The following is a 27,213-nucleotide window of genomic DNA, read 5'->3' as shown; positions in this document are numbered from 1 at the left end:
GCGTGATGAGCGAAAACTTTAACCACTAGGCTACCCGACTGCCCCAAAAGGAATCAAACGAGCGAAAGCGAGTTGGATACGTTTTGAAACAACGTGTTATAAGATATATGGTATCTGACAGACACGAGTGCAATAATCGTTTCGATTGCACGCCCTAAACGTGGCGCATTAATACATAACACAAGGGTCATTTGTGACGTCATTCGGCCTACTACCGCCCTATTGTGACCCTCCACATAAAAAAACGTTCCGATATATGTTTATTATCAGAGGATGATAAAGCAAACTAGACAATGAAAGTCTATGAACTCTCTTAAGCCATAGTTTCAACACAGACGTTGGTGAATTCGACCGAAGCACGAGTTACGTATCAATGAATTGCAATCAGGAAAGTAGTCCGTCATAATCTGACCTCAGGTCATCACCATGGAGTGGCCAATCACGGGCCTGGAATTCGATCCTACACACAGTTATCTCAAACGGGTTTCTCATTCCGGGTATGTAAGAAACGGTTTTATCCTAATACAGCGAAACACCAGAACCCCCTTCCTGACAAATCGTCAATTGAGATCAGTGGCAGCATATCCAGAAAGGTACCATCATGAGTATTGAACCGACCTATGTTCACTAAACGTCTTACTTGACATCACACGAACTCGTCAGAGTCAGTGAGTGAGTATGGTTTTACGCCGCTTTTAGCATATTCCAGCAGTATCACGGCGGGGACACCAGAAATGGGCTTCACACATAGTACCCATGTCGGGAGTCGAACCCGGGTCTTCGGCGTGACGAACGAACGCTTTAACCACTAGGCTACCCAACCGCCCCTGAAATCGTCAGAAATATTGGACAGCTATTATAAGTCACCTCTTTCGGGAAGTAATTATAAATCCAATCATTTAATACCAAATGTTGTCGAAGACACAGCATCACTTACCATATCACCAGGGCATTCGCGAACAGTGTTGCAGTCTTGCGGGTTCTCTATTCCGTGACACTGAAAGCAACGGGCTCCCCCTAAAAAGGGGTCGTGCCATTACCGTACTTCGTCTAGTTAAAGTCGTGACCCTTATTCATCTCTAATGTTCAGACAGGTGTAAAAGTAGTCACACTACATGAAAATGCTGATTTGTTAGGATGTGGAATACATTAGAAATATTTCAATTTATTACTTTTGTTTCTTTGTTTGATTAACGCCGCATTCGGCAATATTCTAGCTATATGACGGCGGTCTGTAAATAATCGAGTCTGGAACATGGGGGTATGTTCCCCTGGAATCTCCATGGGGGATGTACGTAATGTATGACACGATAATTTTAGTTATGGGACATTATTATTCAGTTAAAACTCAGAATAGTGGAACTACATGAAACACAATAACACCTACCTAGAGCCACGTCTAGGAGCCCCGCTATCAGTGTCAGAGACGCGATCACTGAAATATACAGTTGCATCGTGCACGCCAGCTTTTAGCAATATTCCTGCAATATCACTGAGGGAGTCAATTAGCTTTACATATTGTAACCATAAGGGGGATCAAACCCGGGACTTCGGGATGACGAGCGAACTCTTTAACCACTTGGGTACCCGACTTCCCCAAGTTGCTACCACATACATAATACAGTAGAATGTATTGATAAAATGCAGCAATAAAAAGAAAATGACGATATAACAGTGAAAGTTGCATTTTATTCAATCAAAAGAGGGCGCATTGTTTCTGTTATAATAACCCTGCTCAAGCACGCGCACACGCATACTCACGCACGCACACACACCTCACACACTCATGCATACACACGCCCACCCATAACACACACACAAACTCATGCATACAATCGCCCACCCATAACACACCCACTCATGCATACAAACACACACACACACGCTTCTCACACATCTCACTCACACACACATGCACACCGTCAATCACAAATACACACATCACACACTCACACTCATGCATACAAACACCCACTCACACACACCTAAGCACACACGAGCGCATGCGCGCACACACATACACCTCACGCTACACACAACCTCACCCCATCTCTCATCAGAGGATTAAAATGGTCGGTGTCATAATTGAATGAACATTGTTTCAAATAGCTTCCATACATTAAAAGGACTAGGCATAATCGGATCAACAACACACTTGAAGATTGTATTATTTTATTTTTTTAAAAACCCAGGGAAATGTACGTCAATGGATTATAGGCTAATACCAGTATATACCAAAAGGGCTGCAATAACAATGCAAAACAAACTAATGAGAAAAAAATATATAAGCCATATAAAACACCTGGGTATGACCTACCTGAACATCCATTCATGCTGACCACCTTTGTCTGGTCTGTGAACCAGTCCGTGTTCCTCGCCAGGTGTCGCGATAAGACAAGCTCGCTTATGATAAAATAGTTTCAGATAACCACCAATCGTTTGGTGTGTTTTTTGGTTTCTGATAATTTTGTTCATATTATGTCCTCCGACTATAGTGAGTGAGTGAGTTGGGTTTTATGCCGCTTTTAACAGTATTCCAGTTATATCACGGCGTGTCAGCTTAATGTGGGAGGAAAGCCCGAAGTGATGCAGGTCTCAGACGTTTACCACTTCGGTGAAACCCACGAGCATGGGTATGGTGCTGACAAACCTAGAAACATAATCGGGGCGAACCGGGATTCGAACCCACAATCATAGGTTTCTGGCGTGCCCAAGGGACGCAACTCTGCACAGCGAATCGCGGCGCCTTAGACGACTGGGCCACCCGTGCCCCCCTCCGACTATAAGAAAATGGTAGGAAAATATATATAATGGCGAAAATTATATGAGTGGATCACTAAAAATCAGATATGACATCAGACCCGTGAAGATTTGGATTAGAATAGGTCTTCAGCAACCCATTCTTGCCGTAAAAGGCGACTATGCTTGTCCATTTGAGCTGAGGCGACTAACGGGATCGGATGGTCAGACAAACAACAAACAAACAAACAAAATCGCGTCACTAGCTTATCTGGTCCACTATCACTGGGTTGTCTGGTCAAGATTCGACTGCAACAAACAAACACTTGTTTTTTATGCACATTGTGTGCTGCCGACAGATCAGGACAGACTTACCCCTTTCGGGAACATCTTATGTCATCACTGTGTTTGGTTGGTTGTTGTTTTACGTCGCACTCAGCAATATTATACGACGGAGGTCTGTAAGTAATCGAGTCTGGACCAGACAATCCAGTGATTGACATCATGAGCATCGATCCACGCAATTGGGATCAATGACATGTATCAACCAAGTCAGCGAGAGTGTCGTGTGAGTGGCGGGTGGCGTGCTTGCCCTTTTCTTGAACACCTGGTGTCACCACTTATTTCCGGTGATCCGCTCACGTTGTTTCCACTACTGTGCTGGCTTTTACGCCCAAATGGAATCTGTTTCGGTGGAGTGATTGTTTTTGGGCGTTGAGGTTTTATATTTAGATTTATACATTGCTCAAGATAGTGTTTTGGTTTGTTTGTTGTTTAACGCCGCACTCAGCAATATTCCAGCTATATGACGTCGGTCTGTAAAATAATCGAATCTGGACCAGACAATCCAGTGATTGAAATCATGAGCATCGATCCACGCAATTGGGATGCGATGACATGTATCAACCAAGTCAGCGAGCCTGACCACCCGATCCCGTTAGTCGCCTTGTACGACAAGCATAGTCGCCTTTAACGGCAAGCATGGGTTGCTGAAGACCTATTCTACCCCGGATCTTCACGGGTCGCTCAAGATAGTGAGAGTGCGCGTTTACAAAACACAACTCTACACTGCGAATATGAGTGCCAAAGCACTAGGCCATCTGTGTCCCCGGTACCTACATGAAGATAACCGACAACCATCGACTATAAAAAACTCAATAATGTACGTAACGTTTTCGAAAAAAAATTAAATGTCCGGAACTCCCTTGGCTAAGGTGATCGTAATTCCCTTACTTTAACACAAGTTTACGATCATCGTAGCACTAAGATCGCTTTGTACAACGGAGTCCAGGGCACCTTTCCACGAAGCGATCTTAGCGCTACGACTATCGTAAGCCAGTGTTAAAGCATGGGAGTTACGATCACCTTAGCGGTAAGATGGCTTTGTTGAACGGGGCCCAGGACGTGGTCGGTCCCTGATGTTGGTACCGACCTCAGTGTGACTGTATGGTGCACAAGGCCGTCATCTAAGTTGCTTGTCTCAGTTATAAACCTCTATGCTGATACTTGCCATTGAACTAAACTATATTTTCTACAGGCAGTAAGGCCGGGTTTAAGGTTTTACCTTTTCCTGGTAAGACTGGGAATAAGGATTTACTTTTTCCTGGTAAGACCGGGTATGAGGTTTTATTTTTTTCCTGGTAAGACTGGGAATAAGGTTTTCATTTTTCCTGATAAGACTGGGTATGAGGTTTTACTTTTTCCTGGTAAGACCTGGTATGAGATGTTACTTTTTCCTGGTAAGACCTGATATGTGATGTTACTTTTTCCTGGTAAGACCTGGTATGAGATGAGCAAGGAATTTCAAGGATTTTAGAAGCAGGTCGAGCAATCCACATGAACACCTGTATTCAATACGAGGATAATGGGGAAACGTTTGGCTTTAGCGCTGAGTGGGTACCTCTGTCCCAGCCGTTTAAGGCGCCGCAATTACTGCCGTCAGGCGCCTATGGTCGTAGACTCCATTCGATCCCAAATAATACATTTTGATATTTCATCATACCCGTGCTCGTGGGTGGTAAGTGCCAAGTGGTAAAGGTCCTAGACGTACATCACTATCAGCTGTCCTCCCACACCAAGCTGAAACGCCGTGATATAACAGACATGCAGTCAAAACGACATTAAGCCCAAGTAACTCACTCACTCACTCACTCACTCACTCACTCACTCGATAACCCTTAATCGCGGGACAGCACTGCGCAAAGCTTCTCTCCTTAAACGCAAGGATCAATTGATCTCGGCCTCGAATGCGTTACAATTATATATATCCGTGCCTTATAAATGCATCATACGTGCACGCGCACAGACATCATATAAACATCAACATTCACAGAATATTATGTCATATATCATGCATTATGACACATACATGAAGTAGCTAATATAATGAAACTCCGACACTAATGAAAAATACGTACATTCGGTTTGCCAACATATGAAAAACGTTAATTTGACATTCTATTTAACCACACGTTAAAGTAGGTCGGCTCCTGGCATGGTGGCACGTCATCAATCAGGCGACGTTAAGCAACGTCGGTTGCGGAGAGTCCTTGGATGGGTGACCGCAAGCCCGAAGTAATGCAGGTCTTCGACATTTGCCACGTTGGTAAAAGCCATAGGTATGGTGCTGACAGACCTAGAAACATATTCAGGGCGAACTGGGATTCGAACCCACGACACTGTGTTTCTGTTGGGCCCTGCAACCCTGCACAGTCGGCGATGGACCACAGTGTAACATTTTACCGCAGTGTTATTACATTTTACCGCAATTTATTACAATTAACCGCGTTATTACAATTCCCGCCGTAACAGGGTCACCGAGGTTTATCTTATCCAGCGACACCACAAAGGTTGATAAGAGCTCGGCAGATCAGTATGTGAAATAGGTGACCGTGGAACCGCGCCATTTTGTAATGCTTGCTTTTTAGGGTTTGTTACATGATTTTTTATATAAATATTCTATCTGACCTCGTGTTCTATAAAACAGTAGGTACGATAAACGACTACACTGAAGCTATTCGGGGGACACGGGGGGCCCAATCGTCTAAGGCGCCGCGACTCGCTGTGCAGAGTTGCGTCCCTTGGGCACGCCAGAAACCTATGATTGTGTGTTTGAAACCCGGTTCGCCCCGATTATGTTTCTAGGTTTGTCAGCAACATACCCGTGCTCGTGGGTTTCACCGAAGTGGTAAATGTCTGAAACCTGCATCACTTCGGGCTTTCCTCCCACAGCTGACACGCCGCGATTTAACTGGAATACTGTTAAAAGCAGCGTTAAACCCAACTCACTCACTCACTCACTGAAGCTATTCTATGCGTACAACCCATGACAAACTGGTCCGTTCTTCATTGTTCGCTGATACGATTGTCCACGGGGTAGGGCAACCAATATCCAATGGAATTGTGTACAATATTAGATCGACGGGTCACGAGTAGCATATGGTGTGTTATCTTACCTCACACATGAATGTCGGCTTCTGATTAGCTGAGAAACGATCTATTATTTTCGGCGGTCTGTAAATAATCGAGTTTGGATCAGACAATCCAGTGATTGACGATCCATGCAATTGAGATTGGATGACATGCATCAACCAAGACAGCAAGCCTGACCACTCGATCCTGTCAGTTGCCCCTTTCGACGAGCACAGTCGCCCTTTAGGGCAAGCGTGGGTTGCTGAAGACCTATTCTACCCGACTTCGCAGATGAACTAGGCGGATATGATTATCTTTCCTACGTGACGTTATTCGTGGACGTCCAGGGCCCCATTCCACAAAGCAATCTTTAGCTAAGGTGATCGTAACTCCCTTGGCTAAGTTGATCGTAACTCCCTTGGCTAAGGTGATCGTAACTCCCTAGGCTAAGTTGATCGTAACTCCCTTGGCTAAGGTGATCGTAACTCCCTAGGCTAAGTTGATCGTAACTCCCTTGGCTAAGGTGATCGTAACTCCCTAGGCTAAGTTGATCGTAACTCCCTTGGCTAAGTTGATCGTAACTCCCTTGGCTAAGGTGATCGTTACTCCCTTGGCTAAGTTGATCGTAACTCCCTTGGCTAAGGTGATCGTAACTCCCTTGGCTTTTACTTTTTCCTGGTGAGACCGGATATGGGTTTTTACTTTTTCCTGGTAAGACCAGGTATGAGGTTTACCTTTTCCTGGAAAGAACAGGCATGAGGTTTTACTTTTTCCTGGTAAGACCGGATGTAGGTTTTACTTTTTCTTGGTAAGACCGGATATGGGTTTTACTTTTTCCTGGTAAGACTGGTTATGAGATTTTACTTTTCCTAGTAAGACCGGGTGTAGGTTTTACTTTTCCTGGTAAGACCGGATATGTTTTTTTTCCTGGTAAGACCTGGTATGAGGTTTTACTTTTTCCTAGAAAGACCGGTTGTGAGGTTTTACTTTTTCTTGGTAAGACCGGGTATGAGGTTTTACTTTGTCCTGGTAAGATCAGGTATGAGGTTTTACTTTTTCCTGGTAGACTGGGTATGAGGTTTTACTTTTTCCCGGAAAGACTGGGTATGAAGTTTTACTTTTTAGTTGTTGTTTTTTTATCCCTGTGGCAGGTTTTTCTTGTAAGATACAGATTAGACCTCGTGTCTCAAATGTCCAATGTTCTAAAATCGAAGACTAGAATTAAAACGTTTTCATTATAGATGGGGGCGGTCGGGTAACCTTGTGGTTTAACTGTTCGCTTGTCGCGCCGAAGACCCGGGTTCGATTCCCGACATGGGTACAATGTGTGAAGCCCATTTCTGGTGACCCCCGCCGTGATATTGCCGGAATATTGCTAAAAGCGCGGCATAAAACCAAACTCACTCACTCATTCGTTATGGATGACGAGAATGGAATCACAACCTCCTACAGTCTGTAATCAGTTGCCATGCACTGGCTGAAGGTGGTACATTGAAGGTAGCATGACGCGTGTATAGAAATATTTTACGAGCGCTTCTTTAGCCTGTGGTAACGCACTTCTGTACATAATATTAAATAAATATTAATATTGTTTCTCCTCGATGTTATTCTAAATATATAAGCCTTCGGGGTCGGAATTGCCTTCGTCCAATCCCCAACAATCACGCAACTGTCTTTGTACTTTTGGAATCGGTTTGGAATCATCGACAGGGTAGGGATCTGGTTTCAAATTCGATAAGTAAATATAATGTATTTCTGCACGTTCTAAACAATATGCGTACTCCTATTTGAAGGGAAATGTCTTAGGAAGTGAATCATGCTGTATTTGTCATTAGATCACGGCTCATGGACCTGCCTGAAGTATATAAAGTGCGAAGTTAGGAAGACACTGGACCGCCTCCGAGCCGACCAGTCCTTGTTTTAGCCCCTTAATGCCGAGCGCCAGACAGGGTAACAACGAGTACCATCTTTTAACGTCTTTTGGTATGACGCGGCCGGGGATCGAACCCCGGACCTTCCGCTCTCCGGGCGGACGCTCTACCACTAGACCACGGAGGCGGTCCTATTCAGAAAGTGGTCAAATGAAACAAATGTTATTTTTGGGATAACACTTGCTTAGTAAAGTACAGATTCTTGTACTTTTTTGGTTTGAGTCCCGTCCGGGCATGACTAAAATGAAGCAGCATAGATTGCCGCAGCTATATTTCATATTGTGTTTTCGTATTCTATGAAACACAGCATAGTCTGGGAAATAATACCTACAGTAAACTACGGTTATAACGAACTCAAAGGGATCACTTATTTTTGTTCGTTATACCTGTAGTTCGTAATAACCATATTTGCAGCATATATACAGAAAATGGTCGGGACAAAAAACATAAGTTTGTTATATACGTCAATTCGGTATAAGCGTGTTCGTTAAAAGTACAAGGAAAACACGACAATGTAACATCAATGATGCAGATGAATTTAATAACAAACATCACTACAGCACTATGTCATCCATGTCAACGTCTGGGCAGAATACATCGGTTACTCTTGGTTATCTTGATGACAACATTTCAGACTATTAAAGCAGCATCTTAGCCATAGGCCCGAGGAAAACCTCGAATTCTTCATCTTGAAAGTACTGCAAAAGACAAGTAAACGATGTTAGAGGGAGTAAGTGGGTGAGTGAGCTGGGTTTAACGCCGCTTTTAACACGGCGTGTCACTTTAATGTGGGAGGAAAGCCTGAAGTGATGCAAGTCGTAGACGTTTACAACTTCGGTGAAACCCACGAGCACGGGTATGGTGCTGACAAACCTAGAAACAATCGTGGAGAACCGGGATTCGAACCCACAATCAAATGTTTCTGGCGTGCTCAAGGGACACAACTCTGCACAAACAGCGGCATAATGCACGCAATGGGCAGCTGCACAGATTGGGTGTAACACATACATACATATATACATACCTTCATATATTAGCATTTAGGTACATATATCTTATTTATTTTTTTAAAAAGCATGACGCGCAAAATTAATGTAACAGTTCTGTTATCAACTACGATACAAATTGTACATTAACTGCGAAGCAAAAGAAAGTATACGCCCATGTTTCATGGTGGCCATGGCTTAGATGAAACAAACAAGAAATAGTTATTCGATGGTGATGTATTTGATACGGGTGTCATTTATTGGTCAAATACAAGTTTCCAGAGCAAGTTACCAGACACAGCAGGTTAATTTGGTTTCTAGACCAGCCGCCTCGTGCGCTGCAGTTCGCAGCGCAGAGTTACGTCGCTTAGGCGTGCCAGGAAGCTATGATCATGGGGACGAATCCCAGATTTACCTGATTATGTATTTTGGTTTGTCGGCACCATACCCGTGCTCGTGACAAAAGTCTCACAGTTGTCTATCGTCAGGTTTTACCTAAAACCAAACTTATTCACTCACTCACTCACTCACTCACTCACTCACTCACTCACTCACTCACTCTTACCATCTTGTTGCAGATAGCGGGTGGAGAGAAGACACCAGATTCATCAGATGGTATTGGGGCAGCTACATTTCCAAAAAGCGTTGACTGGAGGTATTTGTCTGCAAAATTTGTCATTAATCAACTGAGTCCATCCTCGACAACACAGGTACTATAACATCATTCTGTTCCGATTAAATACCTTGGGGCCATTCGCAACCAAAGCGAAGCAACGGAACACAAGATTTGTCTCGCCCATCAGTAATTGATTTATCATCTATATATATTTTTTTTCAGCGGCATGACAGTTGACTTAGGAAAAAAATACAAAGCTAGTATGGTAACAAATTGGTCCAGGGTGTTTAACATTTATAGAATGTTGATAGGTTGCTGACCTATTCTCTTACCGGATCTTCACGGGTCATAGCATTCAGATTTATTGAGATATTATATTTAGCCATATATATGTATATATGTATAAGTCCAGAATCTGCAAACTTACAGAAGAAGGCAATGCTAGTTGCCGTCATTTGAATATGTCTGAATACTAATATTCCAAACATTTCTTCAACATAACATTTGACCTTGCCAATATATAGGCAAAAACATATTCCACCTTGCCGTTTGCGGATTTGGAAAATTACAATCTTTATGCTAGCTACATACAAGGATTCATTCATCTATTTGACTTTCAGCCACATACTTCAAACATCATCTTAATAGCGAATGGACCCACCCTACACCACCCATCCTCACTCACTCACTCACTCACTCACTCGTGAAGATCCGGGGAAGAATAGGTCTTCAGCAACCCATGCTTGAAGTAAGATACGATTAGCGGGATCGGGTGGTCAGGTTCGCTGACTTGGTTGATGCAGACTCGAATATTTACAAACCGCCGTCATATGGCTGGAATATTGCTGATTGCGGCGTTAAATAACAACCAAACAAAAACTTACTCACTAACTCACCCAAGACCCACCCTTCACCACTCACTCACTCACTCACCCCACCCACCCACTCAAGACCCCCCTACACCACTCACTCACACGTGTATATATAAAACAATCAACAAACTTTTTCCGAGGCCGTATTCATAGGACATGACGGGGATGTTGCGGTCGCTGGTGACGGTGGCGACGACGCCTACTCTTCCTTTCCTTCTGTCGAACTCGCCAAAGTAAGCCTTGGCACTGATGGTCTTTTCGCCATTGACTGCGAACCCGAGCTGCACATCAAACAAAAACCTCGTTTTCTCTGAAACAGGAAATGCTCCCTCTTGTGAAACAGGATATGTCATTCATGAACAACAGCTTCTCTGAAATATTGTGCCATACAGAATAGACGTCTTTTATGAAATTCTTTTTGGCACACAGAAAAAGCGCCTTCTCTGAAACAATCGATGACATACAGAAGAAGCGCCTTCTCTGAAACAATCGACGACACACAGAAACAACGCCCTCTATGAAACAATTGATAAAACTCAGAAACATCGCGTTCTCTGAAACAATCGATGACACAGAAATAGCGCCTTCTCTGAAACAGTATTTATCCGAGTTTAAACTTCGCTAGGCATCACTTTGTTGGGAATGATTAACAATTTATTGAATTTGCTTCCTAACTGAATTTGCTTCCTAAATAAACAGTGAGTGAGTGCGTAACTATTGCTCTAAGCTGCATCATCAATAGTGCAACTATTCGCGGCTAGAACTGTTTACGAGTTTCCAATAGGCGAGTAGACAATGATAACACAGATCACTAAACGTTCAGTTAGATATCACAATAAAAGCTGACATTAAAAACTAAAATCCCTAAACAAATAGTACGATGAGTGTGAGTGGCTATTCTCTTAAATGAACTCGTAGGCGTAATAATATCAAAGAAAGTATTTTTCAAATGACTCGAAAATCATAACTATATAGAACACGTACGTAAAGAAACGCAAAGGGAAAATACACAATATTTGTTTCTTTTCTTTATATGTTTGAGGAAAGATATCAAATACACGACGTTTTATCAAAGCTGTTAACACATACCTGGTATGCATACTTCTGGGAAACTTCGCTTGATCTCTTTGACTTTGCAGGTGTTCTTCTTCTCGTTGATTATGTAGCGAACTCCCTGCACAGACAAAATGATATCTTCAGACTAGTCATTGGGAGACGAAGGCTAGTCATTGGGAGAGGAAGACTAGTCAGTGGGAGAGGAAGACTAGTCATTGGGAGAGGAAGACAAGTCATTGGAAGAAGAAGACTAGTCAGTGGGAGAGGAAGACTAGTCATTGGAAGAGGAAGACTAGTCAGTGGAAGAGGAACACTAGTCAATGGGAGAGGAAGACTAGTCAGTGGGAGAGGAAGACTAGTCAGTGGGAGAGGAAGACTAGTCATTGTGAAAGGAAGACTAGTCATTGTGAAAGGAAGACTAGTCAGTGGGAGAGGAAGGCTAGTCATTGTGAGAGGAAGACCAGTCATTGGGAGAGGAAGACTAGTCATTGTGAAAGGAAGACTAGTCATTGGAAGAAGAAGATTAGTCAGTGGAAGAGGAAGACTAGTCAATGGGAGAGGAAGACTAGTCATTGGGAGAGGAAGACTAGTCAGTGGAAGAAGAAGACTAGTCATTGTGAGAGGAAGACTAGTCAGTGGGAGAGGAAGACTAGTCAGTGGGAGAGGAAGACTAGTCATTGGAAGAGGAAGACTAGTCAGTGGAAGAGGAAGACTAGTCAGTGGGAGAGGAAGACTAGTCAGTGGGAGAGGAAGACTAGTCAATGGGAGAGGAAGACTAGTCATTGGGAGTGGAAGACTAGTCAGTGGGAGAGGAAGACTTGTCATTGTGAGAGGAAGACCAGTCATTGGGAGAGGAAGACTAGTCAGTGGGAGAGGAAGGCTAGTCTTTGGGAGAGGAAGGCTAGTCTTTTGGAAAGGAAGACTAGTCATTGTGAAAGGAAGACTAGTCATTGGAAGAAGAAGATTAGTCAGTGGAAGAGGAAGACTAGTCAATGGGAGAGCAAGACTAGTCATTGGGAGAGGAAGACAAGTCAGTGGAAGAAGAAGACTAGTCAGTGGGAGAGGAAGACTAGTCATTGGAAGAGGAAGACTAGTCAGTGGAAGAGGAAGACTAGTCAGTGGGAGAGGAAGACTAGTCAGTGGGAGAGGAAGACTAGTCAATGGGAGAGGAAGACTAGTCAGTGGGAGAGGAAGACTAGTCAGTGGGAGAGGAAGACTAGTCATTGTGAGAGGAAGACTAGTCATTGGGAGAGGAAGACTAGTCAGTGGGAGAGGAAGACTAGTCAATGGGAGAGGAAGACTAGTCAGTGGGAGAGGAAGACTAGTCAATGGGAGAGGAAGACTAGTCAGTGGGAGAGGAAGACTAGTCAGTGGGAGAGGAAGACTAGTCATTGTGAGAGGAAGACCAGTCATTGGGAGAGGAAGACTAGTCAGTGGGAGAGGAAGGCTAGTCTTTGGGAGAGGAAGGCTAGTCTTTTGGAAAGGAAGGCTAGTCATTGTGAAAGGAAGACTAGTCATTGGAAGAAGAAGATTAGTCAGTGGAAGAGGAAGACTAGTCAATGGGAGAGGAAGACTAGTCATTGGGAGAGGAAGACTAATCATTGGGAGAGGAAGACTAGTCATTAGGAGAGGAATACTAGTCATTGTGAGAGGAAGACTAGTCATTGGAAGAAGAGCGTACCAGAGACCTATGGTCGTGGTTCGTGTCAATGTCCCTTCACAATACCTAACCCTGTAAGGCGCCGCTATTCGCTATGCAGTTTGTGTCCCTCAGGCGTGCCAGAGACCTGAGGTCGTGGTTCGATTCCTTATGATATCTTGTCGAGTTTATCATATTACCCTTGCTCGTGGATATCAGCAAAGTGTTTAAACGTCTATAATTTGTATCATTCGGATTGTCCTCAAGCCAGCATGTCTTGATATAACTTGGTACTAAATAGTGTTCAGAGCGTTGTGAACACTAACTCACTCACTCACTCTTTCACTCACTCACTCACTCACTCACTCACTCACTCACTCATCTACTTTACTTTCAGCCTCATACTTCAAACATCATCTCAATAGCAAATGGACCCATCCTCCCTCCCTCCCTCCCTCCCTCACTCACTCACTCACTCACTCCACATGGTACCTACTGCTTTATAGTCGGTGATAATCTTGAAATCCGCTTCACGGTCTCCGACAGAAATGTTGGACCGAATAGCCGTCCTCTGGTTCTGTAAGTCGTAGTAGACGGTGTTGTGTCCCTGGGATGAAACAAAACGAAAAGATATAATTGGAGTACAGTTGGTGCAGAAAATGTATGCTTTTAAGCACCGTCTCCAATGCATTAAACCTGATTACTACAGCATCAAACGGTATGATCTCATGTATAAGTGAGTGAGTGAGTGAGTGAGTGAGTGATTGAGTGAGTGAGTGAGTGAGTGAGTGAGTGAGTGAGTGAGTAATGAGTGAGTAATGAGTGAGTGAGTGAGTGAGTATGGTTTAACGCCGCTTTTAGCAATATTCCAGCGATATCAAGGCGGGGGACACCTTAAATGGGCTTCATACATTTCACCCATGTCGGGAATCGAACCCGGGTCTTCGGCGTGACGAGCGAACGCTTTAACCACTAGGCTACCCTACCGCCCCTTCTCATGTATAAACTCATGCTATGTGACTGTCTGTTCTTGCATGCAGATTCCTATTTACCCATTTCCCCGTGAAGAACCGGTGTAGAATAGATCATCAGCAACCCATGCTGTACAAAGCGACTATGCTTGTCGCAAGAGGCGACTAACGGGATCGGGTGGTCAGGCTCGCTGACTCGGTGGATGCATGTCATGGTATCCCATTTGGGTGGATCGATGCTCATGATGTCAATTACTGGATTTTCTGGTACGGACTCGATTATTTACAGATCGCCGTCATATAGCTGGGATATTGCAGAGTGCGGCGTTAAACAACAAACAAACAAACAAACACAACATTAAGGGAGGGCGTGGGTTGCCAAGAACTCCCAAGTTACTTAGGGCGCTCCTGTACTCACCCGACCCGTGAAGATTCCGGGGTAGAATAGGTCTTCAGCAACCAATGCCTGCTGTAAAAGGCGACTATGCTTGTCGTAAAAGGCGACTAACGGGATCGGGTGGTCAGGCTCGCTGACTTGGTTGATACATGTCATCGATCCCAATTGCGTGGATCGATGCTCATGATATCAATCACTGGATTGTCTGGTCCAGACTCGATTATTTACAGACCGCCGTCATATAGCTGGAATATTGCTGAGTGCGGCGTTAAACAACAAACCAACCAACCAACCAACCTGTACTCACCCTCTCTTTAAGCGGCTTGTAGTCCCCTTTGATACGAGGCAGGCCCAATCCAAAGGACCCCTCATCTGCTCTCCAAGATGGCGGGGCGCATTTCCTCTCAGCGACCGCCACGCCGACAACAGCAACGACAAACATCAACTTCAACATATTGAACGTGAACGTGTCCTTATTCAATAGAAGAGTCTGAAATCTCCAGGTCTACCCGGGTTTATATAGATTTCAGTCCAGTAATATCCCGTAATGAAGCAGCATTAGTCAGCAAAATGTTGTCAAGTCCATGTTGATGGAATATTCCATCTAGTGCAATATGATATCATAACTAATATAATAATGCGCTTCAGAGCTGACAATGCAGTCCGTTGTTGCTTTCATATGTTTCAAACAAATTAAATTTATTTTGTGTCTATAAAGATTTGATATTATTCCGTTTGACGGGAACAAAAGGGAATGTGTCATGTTACTGGCAGGGGAAATATACAGGTAATATGAACAGTGTGCAAATGATTTATCTTTACAATTAGTGAGCGAGTAATTTTTTCAACACCGCTTTGAACAATGTTTCAGTTATATCACGGTGTGGTTTGATGTGCGAGGAAACCCGAAGTGATGTAGATCTAAGATGTTTGAGCAAGTCCCCTATTAGTGATGTGGATTTCAGCGCTATATAAATGTCCTGTTTATTCCTTATGATTATATTATGTTTGGCACTTTGTTGTCCACGAGCAGGCTATGTTGTCATTCGTGACCAACTCGTGTTATTCCGGGACAAGCCGAAAAGCGACTCGTGCCCCTCTCGTGGCCATTTATGCGACCGGGTTCCGTCTTAGCGCAAACGGGCATGCCTTAAGCAATTGTCAACTCGTTGCGTAATGGTTCACATATATTTCCCCACATGTTATATACATTTAAGGTGCAGGTTAAAGCACATCGGGACATGCGGAATTATACAATCAGTGAGAATGAACACATTTAACTGTGTCTTGGGTATATCTTTAGATGCAAGACACATATAAAATCAAAAATTATTTATGAGGGATTCTTTGACGAAGAACTTGATATCATACGCGCATTCTAATTGGTTTGTCGTATTTTCGCACATAACATTCATCGATAGGGGGACGAGTCTTCTTGCAGGTTACGGAAGGGGCGGGTGGTGACGAATGGCTATGTTGTTTATAAACCTAGAATCATAAAAAGGGCTAATCTGGAATTCGCACCCACAATAACAGGTTTGTGACACGGCTAAGGGACGCAACCCTGCACAGCGAATTGCGGTGCTTTGACGACTGGTCTAGTGGATAGAGCGTCTGCCCGGTGAGCGGAAGGACGTGGGTTCGATCCAGTACCAGCAGCCACACACACACAAGCGTTACTTATTCCCTGTCTTTATGGGGGTGGGTGGGGGGTGGGGGCACAGGTGGCCCAGTCGTCTAAGGCGCCGCAATTCGCTGTGCAGAGTTCTGTCCCTTGGGCACGCTGGAAACCTATGATGGGTTCGAATCCCGGTTCACCCCGATTATGTTTCTAGCTTTGTCAGCACCATACCCGTGCTCGTGGGTTTCACCGTTGTGGTAAACGTCTGAGACCTGCATCACTTGGGGCTTTCCTCCCACTTTAAGCTGACACGCCGTGATATAACTGGAATACTGTCAAAAGCGGTATTAAACCCAACTCACTCACTCACTCACTGTCTTGAGAATTCACAACAACCGGGGAAGCACGAATCATTGTAAAATTTGCTAAATATCATTCTACACGCTCCTTAAGAATTATAACATGATGAAGATGAGAAAAGACACATTTGATAATCTAACAGTTTACAAAAATTTCGTCACAGTTTTTGACATCTGCATCCTGGAAACAGATACCTATGATATGTAATAACAAATATTAGTCTTCTACAGCAACAATTTGAATTAATATCATTCAAAAACATATCGTAACATAAATCATAAAGTACTCTATTCATGAAAAAAATGTTAATATCGTATATTTTCATAATAATGACTGTACATGTAATCGTAAATCAGTCATGTGATCATTAAACCCTTGTAGGGTCTGTCTCAAAATTGTAATGAAAAATTATTAAGTTATTTGTCTAAGACATCACCAGAAACGAAAACATGACTTGATAGACGTTAATAGAACAGATATGCAGAAACGCCATTTACTATGAAACCAATTTAGTCATATATAGAGTTTTCAGACAAGAAACTGAAACAGGGCATTAATGACTCCCAGGGCTTTTGATACATCCCACACTACGTGCGTTGTATAAAAGCGCACCGATCTCCACTGATTTCCCAGACACTTCTGAAATCTCAACAATGTTGTTGTGCGCCGTTTTAGCCGTTGTGGTCGTCTCTGCAAATGGGTGTTGTGCCCCTGAGAGGTTCAGTGCCTACCAGTTGACGGCAGGCCTAGAGATGATCAAGGGCTCTCCCAAATCTGAAGTGGTAAGTTTCGTCCCTTTGATGTGTCCAGGATCCTATGATCGTGGGTTCGAATTCCAGATTTCCTTGATTCTTATCATCCTTACGATGCTAGCACCACACCTGTACACATGGGTTTCAAGAACGGGGATGGGGAATGCGGAGGAGGGGATGGGTGTCCAATCCTGTATGGCACTGCACATGATTTTGTAGGATTACGTATTTTAGGTGCCCATGAAGATCCGGGGTAGGACAGGTCTTTAGCAACCCATGTTTGCCATAAAAGGCGACTATGCTTGTAAGAGGCGACTAACGGGATCGGGTGGGCTCGCTGACTTGGTTGATGCATGTCATCGCATCCTAATTGCGTGAATCGATGTCCATGATGACAATCACTGGATTGTCTGGTCCAGACTCGATTATGTACAGACCGCCGTCATATAGCTGGAATATTGCTGAGTGCGGCGTTAAACAACAAATAAACAAACAAACGTATTTTAGGCGTCCAGAAGGCTGTAATCCTAGGTTCGAATTCCTGTTCGCCCTGATATGGTTTGTCGGCACTATATCCGTATTCCCGGGTTTCACAAAAGCGGGAAACGCCTAACATCTTCATCGATTTCCTTCCACATGAGCTGACTGTTTGAAGGGTGAGAGTGATTTGAGTACACGTTGGGGCACGTCACAGCCATCACCTAGGTGGGGCTGGTGTTTGTCAATACTTGCCATGTTTCAGGGACTGTCCAAGTTCTTCCACGACGGTGCCACCGAGAGATCTGCAGTGGTGGTCGAGTATGCCGCAGAGGGCGGACGGAATCGCATGAAGATTATATCGGATCACAGAAATGTAAGTGGAACTCGACGCATCAGCTAAAGATTCTAAGGAGACAATTGTATCGTGGTAAGATGTATACGTTGAAGTATCAGCTGCAGGGTCTGAGGAGGCAATTGTTTCGTTGTCAGATATGTAGCTTACAAGATAAGAGCGTATGTTCAGTATATAACAACACATATGTCTTATCCTATAGGGCAACTATTTCATTGTTCTACCTTGATACAATCTTTTACAATATGTCATGCCAAGTAGCATTGGAAAACGCAGCAACAGGAAGTTGAACAGATACCGGGTATATCATTTCTCATTTTCACTCTCACATTTTTGTTTTTTTCAGAAGCGACGCTACATAATCAACACTAAAACTAACGCCTGCACCGTAAAGACCATCAACTTGCCATTCCGTAGATTCTGTACAGGTAGTTCATTAAAATACAAAGAGGATATTTCATGTGTCGAGGGAAATATTATATTTTGGTGTCGTTGTCTACCGGATATTTGTTCTTTTTCATTTCAAATGGAAAACCTTGAAACGTAATTTCCCCCTACTTGACACGCAGGGACGTTTCACCACACCTTTTAACGTAGTTCCGAGGTTTGCAGAATCTTAAAAAAATAAAACAAAGACAATAAAAAATATGTTACGTCACTAAAATCCTTGATCATGCATTTGCTTATGATAATATACAAAATGAACTTTAATATAAAAAGCATTCTTGAAAGCTACGAGACCGCCGTTGGAAGCGTTTGAACGCACGCTGTTCACAAAACAAAAATGGCGCTTTGCGAAACGAACAGTCTCGATTGAGACTAGTTAATTTAGAGTTTATGGTGAAACAGTTTCAAGAGAATAACAAACGGCCAAAAATGATATTAACTCCACAAATGATCATCTGTCATTATTTTGCCATGTCAATGTGGAACTAACGTAAACAGGAAGTCGGTAGTTTGTATACGGGCCAGACACTCACGATAAAGGGAGTCAATTTGCGTGGAGGTAACTCTTGTATGACAATAGTTCCATCAAAGTGTTAAGTTCACAGCAGGGAAATGTCAAGTGACAGGTTCATAAAACGTTTGCACTCTTTTGTTATTAAATCCTACTTTCAAGCGTTAGCTTTCTTTCGACTTCTTTCTAGTTTACATTGGACTTTAAGGGGCGGTCGGGTAGCCTTGTGGTTAAAGCGTTCGCTCGTCACGCCGAAGACCCGGGTTCGATTCCCGACATGGGTACAATTTGTGAAATCCATCTCTGGTGTCCCCCGCCGTGATATTGCTGGAATATTGCTAAAAGCGGCGTAAAACCATACTCACTCACTTACATTGGACTTGAAATACGGAATAGATGAAGATCCAAACATGATACCTTTGAGGATCTGGGAAACGAAAGGTCCTCAGCAACCCATGCTTGTTGTAATAGGCGACTATGCTTGTCGTAAGAGGCGACGAACGGGATCGGGTGGTCAGGCTTGCTGGCTTGGTTGATGCGTGTCATCCTATTCAAACTGAATGGATCAATGCTCATGATGTCAATCACTGGATTGTCTGGTCCAGACTCGATTATTTACAGGCTGCCGTTATATAGCTGGAATATTGCTTAGTGCGGCGTTAAACAACAACCAAATAAAACAAAGTAACAAAAGTATTGACGATGAATCTTACACAAGTCATATATCGTGCATGAAATCGTGGACAATTAACATGAATAAATGATGTCAAAAAAATTGTAATAATTAAATATATACATATATATATATCGTGCATGTGGGAGCCGGTATTCAATGATAACCTTTCCATCATGTTTCCAGATTCCTCCAGGCACTTGTTTGAGGTAAACCTGGGGTATGGAGACAATTCCCTGACAGCGCGTGCATTTTACAAGGAGATGGACTCTCAGGACGGCAGATACAAAGTCGGCCATGTTTTCCTTGTCAGTGACGCATGCATACCGCTACAGGGAGAGAACTTCGGTCTCGGCCAACGTAAGTCTTTGAAAAAGTAAATCCATTCGAATTTAAGCATATCATCTTCCCGAGGCAAGAGCGTCTACTAGCCTTTTAATCAAAGTCTTGTTTCCATCCTTGCCACATCAAGCCCACTTTCCTGTGCGAAATACGATTGGACTATCGCGCATATCGATTGTCCAATCAGAGAACGTTTCACAAAATCAACATCCACGACTGGTACAGCTTCGCATGAAAGTGATTTCCCGCGGCCTGTCTTTGTTGACACGAAAGTGTTTTAAACCCACCAAAGATTGACAATGCTTTTTTGTCAGGTATGAAATCGCGAATGGTTTCGTTATCTAATCGACTAGGACGCCCGCCACCTATGGTAGTCGCCATGTTTGAGAAGCTATACGAGATAAGAAAAGCGATCTGATTGGATATCGCGTTTTCATTACAAGGGGCACAACTCGTGGTCTTCATGAGATGGCGCCAGGGTCGAGTAAAGTGGCCTTGATGTGGCAAGGGTAGAAACTAGGCTTTGACAAAGGCTAGAGGACACGCTTGTCTCGGGAAGATGACGTGAAGTGGAACAGTACCTGTGTATTGCTTGTGTAGCATTTGTTGTTGTTGTTGTTGTTGTTGTTGTTGTGGTTGCTAAACACAACTCATATGTTGTCATCAGAACAGAACAGGAGCATAACTTTATTAAACCCATAACAAATACAACTTACATGGTGGCGGAGGAGGGTTTGTTCGACGATTGAACACATTTCATGATAATATCACATAATGTGCTTGGTGTTTTCATGAGTCCGAGTGTTGTGCGTTGAAAAAGAGATTGTGCGTGTCCTGAACAGTAAGTGAGTGAGTTGGGTTTAACGCCGCTTTTAACGGTATTCCAGTTTTATCATGGCGTGTCATCTTAATGTGGGAGGAAAGCCCGAGGTGATGCCTGTTTTAGTGAGTAAGTGAGTATGATTTTACGCCGTTTTAGCAATATTCCCGCAATATCACGGCGGGGGACACCAGAAATGGGCTTCACACATTGTACCCATGTTGGGAATCGATCCCGGGTCTTCGGCGTGACGAGCGAACGCTTTAACCACTAGGCTACCCGACCGCCCCGATGCCTGCCTTAGACGTTTACTCCTTCGATGAAACCCACGAGCACGAGTACGATGCTGACAAACCTAGAAACATAAAAGGGGTGAACCGGGATTCGAACCCACAATCGTAGGTTTCAGGCGTGGCCAAGGCGCGTCTCCACAGCGAATCGCGGCGCCTTAGACGACTGGGCCATCCGTGCCCCCCTCCTGAACAGACGAAACCAAACTAGTATCTGCTTCCTCAACGTGAACAAGAATACGATGATTGTGTTCCACAAATACGCTTGTCAACAAGACACATGTCAGTAAAATTTTAAAAATCGAGATGGACTGATTGGTACGCAGAAAATATGAAACCCCTGTTTCTTTACTATGGAATACTGTAAGGGTCATTCTCACGATCTTAGCCTTTCATTTGGGAACAAGCTAAATGTGATTCCACCTCTCATTTCACGTGCATTTGCTTCAAATAAAATGGCGTCGCCGAAAGAAAACGATCTGATCGATAATTAAGATCTATATTTCAATAAAACGGGTCTTACTTCGCAAAATGCATCAAATCACGTAAGCATCTTGACTGAAAACATGGAAAGATTAAGAAAATATCTGTTGACGCTAAGTTTGCGGTACAAATGCTTTGCAAATATTGCAATCGACCGAAGCCCACACGGCAGTTTACGAACCGGATGTCGATTTTATTACGCGATTTTGATTGGACTATGCATTGACTCGTTAGTCCAGCCAAAATATAACTCCATAATGCCAGCTTTGTTCGGCAACTTGGGAAGATGCGTCACAGAGCCTGACAACCCGTCTGTGACGACAAGCATGCTTTGGTTCTTGGGACCTATTTGTAACCCACGGGGAAAGGGGTATATGGACAAGGTTGAAATATTTTGTCGCATGTTCTATGATTCCGCGGTGGACTGTTATTGACAAGCATGGGTTCAATGAGCGTATCCTTACCCCAAATCCCCACGTGGTGCCACGATTAAAAATGCTTAACTTGATCGTGGATGGGGATTATATCAGAGGGCATATAAATATTTTATTGCATGTTATTTTGCCGCCACAGTGAACTTTCTGTTATCGACTGGCTGGGGGTCGTTCAGTACCGACTTTGATGACTCCGTGTTCGATCCCCCACCCACCTGCCCTACGCTGTCCTGTTCTCAGGTAAGTTAAATTAACTTTGACATTAAACGAGTATTGACATTAAAGTTGACGTTAATGAATATTGACATTAAGGGAGCACTGGCAATAAAGCTAACACTAAAGGAGTATTCATTTTCAAACTGACAATAAATGAGTACTGTCATAAAAGTTGACATTAAACGAGTATTGACATTAAAGTTGACGTTAATGAATATTGACATTAAGGCAGCACTGGCAATAAAACTAACATTAAAGGAGTATTCATTTTCAAACTGACAATAAATGAGTACTGTCATAAAAGATGACATTAAACGAGTATTGACATTAAAGTTGACGTTAATGAATATTGACATTAAGGCAGCACTGGCAATAAAACTAACATTAAAGGAGTATTCATTTTCAAACTGACAAATAAATGAGTACTGTCATAAAAGTTGACATTAAATGAGTATTGACATTAAAGTTGACGTTAATGAATATTAATATAAAATTGACTTCACATGTGCAGTGATAATACAACTGACATTAAAAGGGTCTTGACATTCAGGGGGTTTTAACATTAAACTTGACAGTAAATTAATATTGACATTGAATTTTTACTGACCTTATATGAATATTAGCAGTGACAGTATCACTTGAAAATTGCATTTGACCAAAAGAATTACAAACGTTATCAAAACGTTACAAGGCTGAAAACAGTCGCCGAAACACTGCAAACTTAAGGTTCAAAACACAGCTATGATACCCGCATCAAATACATCACCATCGATTAACCATTTCTTGTTTGTTTCGTTGTTAGCCACCATCAAACATTGGTGTTTTCTTTATATTGCCCGGCAGTACAATTCGACTAGTTCGAGTCAAGAATATGTATTCTAATAAAAACTGGAATATAATACAGTAAAGTACGGTTATAACGAACTCAAAGGGACTACTAATTTTAGTTCGTTATAACCGTAGTTCGTTATAAGCATATATACAATATAACAACAGCATATAGTCGGGACCAAAAATGTCAGTTCGTTATATCCGTCCGTTCGTTATAAGCGTGTTCGTTATAACCGTAGTTTACTGTACATTTATTATATAAGGAGAATGCGTTTAATAGAAACTTATGTAAATGCTTCCGGGTCAAATAAGTTTCCGGAGGAAAGAATATTCATGTAGGAAATTATAAGTGTTGGATCGATACTGGCTGTCGAAAAAGCGAGTTTGGTTTTGGGCCCTTTGGGCGATATTCCAGCAATATCACGGCGGAGGACACCAGAAATGGGCTTCACACATTGTACCCATGTCGGGAATCGAACCCTAGTCTTCGGCGTGACGAGCGAACGCTTTAACCACTAGGCTACCCGACCGCCCCTGTGGAAGTACCATACCTAGGATATTACCTTCTCCAGAATACTTTCTCCAGCGGGAATAAATATCCTATTACACTTATACCTGTTTGACTGCGTTCGATAGTTTTATTTCATTTCTCTTTACAGAAAGATGATGTGAATATTTTTGAAATCATTCGGAACAAGGGCACCCTGAAGTATGGGACGCTGTAACCGCCTACTACACAGATTGGATCGTCAACGACGTGACAGAATGTTTACAACGTGATCCTGGTCACCAGAAATAGCAAGAACAACAACATTAATGTAGCTGACCTGATTCATCTGTAAACGTTCTTTCATATACAGTAAACTACGGTTATAACGAACTCGAGGGGACCACTTAGTTTAATTCGTAATAACCTTAGTTCGTTGTAAGCATACATACAGTATATCTACAACAAATGGTCGGGACTAAAAACTAAGTTCGTTATATCCGTCAATTCGTTATAAGCGTGTTCGTTATAAACGTAGTTTACTGTAGTTGATGATGGGCAAAATATGAACGTTGAAACATGTCCCTCTCGCTGTACTATGTCATCTATGTCAATATTGTTGCAGAATAAACAGTTGAGCATTTCGAGTTGTTTTAGTTACAGAGGGAGGGAGGGATACCAGTTACATCACGGCGTGTCAGCTTGATGTGGGAAAGGGGGACACGGGTGGCCCAGTCGTCTAAGTTGCGTCCCTTGGGCACGCCAGAAATCTATGATTGTGCTTTCGAATCCCGGTTCGCCCCAATTATGTTTCTAGGTTTGTCAGCACCATACCCGTGCTCGTGGGTTTCACCGAAGTGGTAAACGTCTGAGACCTGCACAACTTCGGGCTTTCCTCCCACATTAAGCTGACACGCCACGATATAACTGGAATAATGTTAAGAGCGGCGTTAAACCCAACTCACTCACTCACCGATGTGGGAAAGCCTGAAGTGATGCAGGTCTTAGAGGTTTGCGACTTTGCTGACACCCACGAGAACGAGTATGGTGCTAATCAACCTAGAAACCTAATCGGGGCGAACCGGGGTTCGGACCCACCATCATAGGTTCCTGGCGTGCCCAAGGGACGTTACTCTGCACAGCGGATTGCTGCGCCTTATGCGACCTGGCCACTCCTGCCCCCTTTATGTCATAGAATATTGGACGGATTTGATAAACTCATGCATAGACTTGTTCTAGTTTTTAAAAATACATATGCACGTTGAACGATTTGATTAAACCATGCATGAAGATCAAAACGTGTAGATTATGAAACAAACAGAGCAAACATGGAAAAACAATACAGGGATAAAATACTGAACGACAAAAGAAACGCAAATAATATATGTCGGTACTTGATGTCTCTCAGTTATATCCACTGTCCAATCGCTCAAACAGCTCACATTACTGACGAAATGTTGACGAGCACCTGGCAAATCTATATTAGTGTGGAGTCAAACATTGGCGCATCCGAAAATCGGATGGTATCCATATTGGCACGCCATTCAAAAGTCACAAGGTGCACGACATGTCCCTGCAAGCAAAGTCTTTTAAAGGGGCACTTCAACATTTCTGTTGCTCAAAGTGTGAGTGAGTATAGGTTTACGCTGCTGTTTTTAGCAATATTCCAACAATATCACAGGGCGGGGGGCACCATGGGCTTTACACGCTCGGCATTAAGATCAACAAGTACTGGTCGGCTCGGAGTCAGTATACTATGTCTGAGTGGGGTATTCATGTTAAACTGCGGCATGCTATCTCAGTGGGTTGGCACTATAAAATCGACATCATTCCGGTCTTGTACACACACGTGCGTGCACGTCGCTATGTAAGTGCAATAATCTTTCATCTCACCTCACCTTGATACTATATGCTACGTTTGTGGTGTGACATATTGGCTGAGTTGTGGCAGGGGATGCAGAAATACATAAGTACAGTACAAATACTTAAAGGCAGATCCGTGAAGATCCGGGGTAGAATAGGTCTTCAGCAACCCATGCTTGCCGTAAAAGGCGATTATGCTAGACCGCCGTCATATAGCTGGAATGTGGCAAAATTTAAGCGCTGAAGACTTCACGTTTGTCTTTTGTTACACTGGAAGTCCATCCCAAATCACCTCAAGCTGCAATATTTGAGGAGTTCCGGTCAAGACAAAGAAAGAACTAACATGATCTGTTATGCGCTTTGTTCATATATACCCAGCTAGCACTGTCATAGTGTTATAGGCTGCGCCAGTGATTCATATATAGTTTTGGGAATATAACAGATGATTTTTTGTTTGTTTGTTTGTTTGTTTGTTTGTTGTTTAACGCCGCACTTAACAATATTCCAGCTATATGACAGCGGTCTGTAAATAATCGAGTCTGGACCAGACAATTCAGTGATTGACATCATGAGCATCGATCCACGCAATTGGTATCGATGACATGTATCAACCAAGTCAGCGAGCCTGACCTCCCGATCCCGTTAGTCGCCTTTTACGACAAGCATAGTCGCCTTTTACGACAAGTATGGGTTGCTGAAGACCTATTCTACCCCGGAATCTTCACGGGTCATATAACAGATGAAACACCTGCGTCAAACTGCGTATCACATGGTGCACCTAGTGCCGATTTCCCCAGCTTATATATTGCAACTGTAAATCTATATGTTCGTTAAACTATAGCCCAAGATATTTATAATTATCTGAGTAATCAATATTCACCTCGCCTATGGTGAAAGTATATTGAGAACGAAGCACAGTTTTCGACCTCTGCCAAAAGCAGAGTTGATTGTACATTCCGACAATATCATGAGCATTCGTCCATGAATCACTATCCGGGGTAGAAGAGGTCTTCAGCAACCCATGTCATATAGCTGGAACATTGCTGAGTGCGGCGTTTAACAAACCAACCAACCAACTGGTCATAGAAAACAATAGCTGTCGGAAATACATGTACGTTGATCGTGACAAAATTTAGGTAACCTTAACCAGTATACAATAATCGTGTAATTGAAAAAAGTATTTGTCCTGGCTTACGACAGGAGGTTATTGGACTTACCGCACTTACTGAACTGTACAGCTAACCGCGTCACCATCGATAATGCACGAGAAGTATACAATGTTTGGTTAGCCTCAGAGGACAAAAACAGTATTGCAGGATGCTATCGATTAGTTATTGGTGATGAAGAAGGTCATCTCCAAATGACGTTCCCGTCATCGCTTTAAATCAATAACGCAGCCATCCTTCAAAGTTTTCTGGTCCATATATTTGTTATATTGTTTAAGCCTAAACAATGAAGACAATATGATGCTGGATAGTTGTTCTACAAGTTCCTTAAGTGTTTTGTTATCCACTTGTCACTGCTGGATACGGTGAAATACATTGACCATTTTGAAGTAAGCTGCTTTAAGTGTTCATAGTATCTGAAGCAATTCTGAAGTCATATTTGACTCAGTGACCTGTCACTTCGGAGT

At 43.0% G+C, this 27,213-nt stretch overlaps 3 protein-coding genes across 3 annotated transcripts in view; 1 reads left to right on the top strand and 2 right to left on the bottom strand.

The window, feature by feature from the left end:
- The window catches only part of LOC124151604 (roundabout homolog 2-like), a 42,155-nt gene extending 39,759 nt beyond the window's left edge, over window positions 1-2,396 (bottom strand). The window contains exons 1-3 of the mRNA XM_048380798.1: window positions 2,318-2,396; window positions 1,388-1,435; window positions 938-1,017 (exon numbers count right to left, since the gene is read on the bottom strand). Coding sequence (XP_048236755.1) covers window positions 938-1,017; window positions 1,388-1,435; window positions 2,318-2,333 — 144 coding nt within the window. The 5' untranslated portion in view covers window positions 2,334-2,396. The remainder of the gene's footprint in view (window positions 1-937; window positions 1,018-1,387; window positions 1,436-2,317) is intronic.
- A 6,205-nt stretch (window positions 2,397-8,601) lies between these two features.
- Window positions 8,602-15,129, bottom strand: LOC124151602. The gene is made up of 6 exons (XM_048380838.1): window positions 14,926-15,129; window positions 13,747-13,857; window positions 11,645-11,729; window positions 10,686-10,865; window positions 9,633-9,730; window positions 8,602-8,779 (listed from the first exon to the last, which is right to left on the bottom strand). Exons 1-6 carry the CDS (start codon window positions 15,070-15,072, stop codon window positions 8,720-8,722), a joined length of 681 nt encoding a protein of 226 aa, XP_048236795.1. The 5' UTR covers window positions 15,073-15,129; the 3' UTR covers window positions 8,602-8,719.
- A 2,114-nt stretch (window positions 15,130-17,243) lies between these two features.
- LOC124151601 (ependymin-related protein 2-like) lies at window positions 17,244-24,360 on the top strand. The gene is made up of 6 exons (XM_046524134.2): window positions 17,244-17,381; window positions 18,094-18,204; window positions 18,530-18,611; window positions 20,001-20,174; window positions 22,323-22,423; window positions 23,890-24,360. Exons 1-6 carry the CDS (start codon window positions 17,253-17,255, stop codon window positions 23,953-23,955), a joined length of 663 nt encoding a protein of 220 aa, XP_046380090.1. The 5' UTR covers window positions 17,244-17,252; the 3' UTR covers window positions 23,956-24,360.
- The last annotated feature ends 2,853 nt before the right edge of the window (window positions 24,361-27,213 follow it).

This window comes from Haliotis rufescens, unplaced genomic scaffold (assembly GCF_023055435.1).
Source record: "Haliotis rufescens isolate VD_foot unplaced genomic scaffold, xgHalRufe1.0.p SCAF_33, whole genome shotgun sequence".
Lineage (NCBI taxonomy): Eukaryota > Metazoa > Mollusca > Gastropoda > Lepetellida > Haliotidae > Haliotis > Haliotis rufescens.
This window is presented reverse-complemented; position numbering and strand designations above follow the sequence as displayed.

Excerpts from the sequence above, each read along its gene's own strand:
- LOC124151601 (XM_046524134.2), top strand. The coding sequence starts at position 17,253 with ATGTTGTTGTGCGCCGTTTTAGCCGTTGTGGTCGTCTCTGCAAATGGG. Across the intron at positions 20,175-22,322 it reads GAACTTCGGTCTCGGCCAAC|TGAACTTTCTGTTATCGACT; the intron begins GTAAGTCTTTGA and ends TTGCCGCCACAG. Across the intron at positions 22,424-23,889 it reads CTACGCTGTCCTGTTCTCAG|AAAGATGATGTGAATATTTT; the intron begins GTAAGTTAAATT and ends TTCTCTTTACAG.
- LOC124151602 (XM_048380838.1), bottom strand. The coding sequence starts at position 15,072 with ATGTTGAAGTTGATGTTTGTCGTTGCTGTTGTCGGCGTGGCGGTCGCT. Across the intron at positions 9,731-10,685 it reads TGAATACGGCCTCGGAAAAA|ACAAATACCTCCAGTCAACG; the intron begins GTTTGTTGATTG and ends CAAATTTTGCAG. Across the intron at positions 8,780-9,632 it reads CCGCTATCTGCAACAAGATG|TACTTTCAAGATGAAGAATT; the intron begins GTAAGAGTGAGT and ends TGTCTTTTGCAG.